This window comes from Propithecus coquereli, unplaced genomic scaffold (genome assembly GCF_000956105.1).
Source record: "Propithecus coquereli isolate 6110/MARCELLA unplaced genomic scaffold, Pcoq_1.0 Scaffold10535, whole genome shotgun sequence".
Classification (NCBI taxonomy): Eukaryota; Metazoa; Chordata; class Mammalia; order Primates; family Indriidae; genus Propithecus; species Propithecus coquereli.
In genome coordinates this window covers 1-2,320 of record NW_012134454.1, presented here as the reverse complement: position 1 = coordinate 2,320, position 2,320 = coordinate 1, and the positions used below count along the sequence as shown (strand labels likewise).

Genomic DNA, 2,320 nt, shown 5'->3' with positions numbered 1-2,320 from the left:
TCTTGGGAGTGGTCATTACCTACAATCACTGGATCACTTAGTTCTAATGCTTTAAGAGATACTACAGTATTATGTTTCTCTTGGACAGAAGATACACCTACACTGTCCAAAGCTTCAACCATCTGAACAGAATCCATTTCTGAAAACATAATAGATTCATCACTGAAACAAGTCAATTGCTGCTGGATATCTTCATTCTTCTTCGTATTTGATTGTTTAATTGGGCCTTCTTGTTGTAAACACAGAGAATCACTGAAATGGTTTGATGTTATTTCAGAAGGAAGGGGTTCTTTTGCTTGCATATCAGGTGGTTGTTCTTTTACTAGGTAGTCTTCACTGAAACTGTCAAATAGTAAACTATCACTCATATTCAGACTTGTTTCATGAACTGGCAGACATTTTCCTTCTATACCAGTGGGAGTTCTCTTTTGAGGAAGCAGAGGTGTGACTGGTTTCACAGTTTCTTGTGTTTGATAATCTTGAAGAAAACTATTTAATTGGGAGTCAGTAACAGAAAGTTCATTCCCTTTAAAACAAAGAGCATTTTCCTCCAATAGTATTGGAGAATGAAAAATTGGGTTTTCTGGAGTCAGGATATCAACCCCATGAGAATCAGTGCTTTGTTTCATAGTACCTACAGTCTTAAAGCTCAAATGATCTATATGAGTCCTTCCTGGAGAATGCTGTTCACCAGGGAAAGTAATATGAAATTCATTCTGAAAAGAGCTAATCAAGTTCTGTTTGTCTAAGCTCTTCTGCATCATCCCTGCTGCCAGGTTGGTGCCTTTTGCTCCTTGTTTGGCATTTTCAGTTGCCATCTGTTGTATTATTTTCTCTGACTGAGTATCCAGGTAGAAACTATCTTCAAAATCACAGAGGACTAACCCTAAGTCAGAAACATGATTAGTTTTGTTTGTTGCATAAGGGTCTGTTTTTCCTCGTATTCTAGAGGTATTTAGAAAATTCTCATGCTGGCCTCCTAATTTACCAAATGTTCCAGTTGACACAAGTATTTCACTGGGTATCTCAGTTTTGTTTATATTATCTCCTAATGTCTGAAAATGATTTAGTTTCTTTTCCTCAGTATTAAACTTTATACTTTCACATTCAATAGTCGTAACATTTGAGTCTCTATTCATATAACTACTGACTGCCTCACAGGGCATTTGTCTCTCTACTATGTTTTTCTGTTTGGTATAAGTGTTTGTCTGTTTATTAGATTGCTTTTCTGGGCAGTGGTTAATTGGATAAGTGTCATGGTGTTTCACATAAACATTCTGGTTTTCTGAATCATTTTGTAGCAGCACTTCATTTATTTTTTCTGTCTCAACAACACCTAATCCTCTTCCATTTTCACTAACCGCCCTAGTGGCTTGACAATCCATGTTTTTACTCTGGGATCCTGTGATACAATGTTCCACAAGAGTATCATTAGTTATTGTTCTGTTCCTTGAACAACTTTGCTTTATTTGTAATGGGAATAATGTTTTGTTACATTTTTCCTCAGCACAAAAGGATACATTTTTAGCAAATGGCCCTGGACTTCTAAATTCCATATTCTTCTCATCTAAGGTAAATGAGTCTTCACAAAGAATAGGACTAGTCTGTCCTTGTAAGTCAATTCTATACATTCCAGAGTCTTTCAGAGGGCTACTGTCCCTAGTTTGTTTCAGATGCTTATTATGTTTCCAAGATTGAAAAGATGTGCTCATCTTTTCTGAACTGAAATTCAAAGCTGCCATCTTTGTTTTCTCAAATGAGAAAGTCTGAACAACTTTCTTAGTGCTTGTTTTTCCATCATTCAGAGAGGTTCTTGTCTTGTCTTTATTTAAGTCCAAGGAAGCCTGTTTTCTTGCTCTGAAGATCGAATGTCTCTGACGTTCTTGATTCCTATCCTGGAATGTACAATAAAAAGAACTTATGTGCTCTCTACTTTTATCTAAATCTTGTACTGTATTTGGTGAATGCTTAACATAAGAATCACTAACTATCATGTTACTTTTGCTCTTTGATGTTAATCTTTTACGAGATCTCTTAGTTTGGGGTATAAAAGTATGTTCCTTCACTTCTGACTCACTACTGGTCAATGAATGCGTGCTAGAATTTAAAAGGGAATATGGATTCCATTGCACTCCCATTTCAACTAAGTCCTGCTGCAGAATCATTCTGGCTTCTTCCACTATAAGGGCTGCTGCTTCCCTTTCAGTTAAACCTTTTTTGCCAGTCACCCAAATAGTTCGCATATTCCGACGTTCTTCAGCAGCTTCCTCTTCCTCATCTACTGCCTTTCGGGCACTATAAAAAGGAGATAGGAAAAAAA

General features: G+C 36.6%; 1 protein-coding gene across 1 annotated transcript; it reads right to left on the bottom strand.

Moving 5' to 3' along the window:
* Nucleotides 1-8: 8 nt before the first annotated feature.
* On the bottom strand, nt 9-2,243 carry LOC105811881 (DNA polymerase theta-like; the record flags this gene model as incomplete). The annotated part of the gene is made up of 1 exon (XM_012646170.1): nt 9-2,243. A coding segment is annotated over exon 1 (2,235 nt), but the record flags the coding sequence as incomplete, so codon positions are not given.
* Between the last annotated feature and the right edge of the window lie 77 nt (nt 2,244-2,320).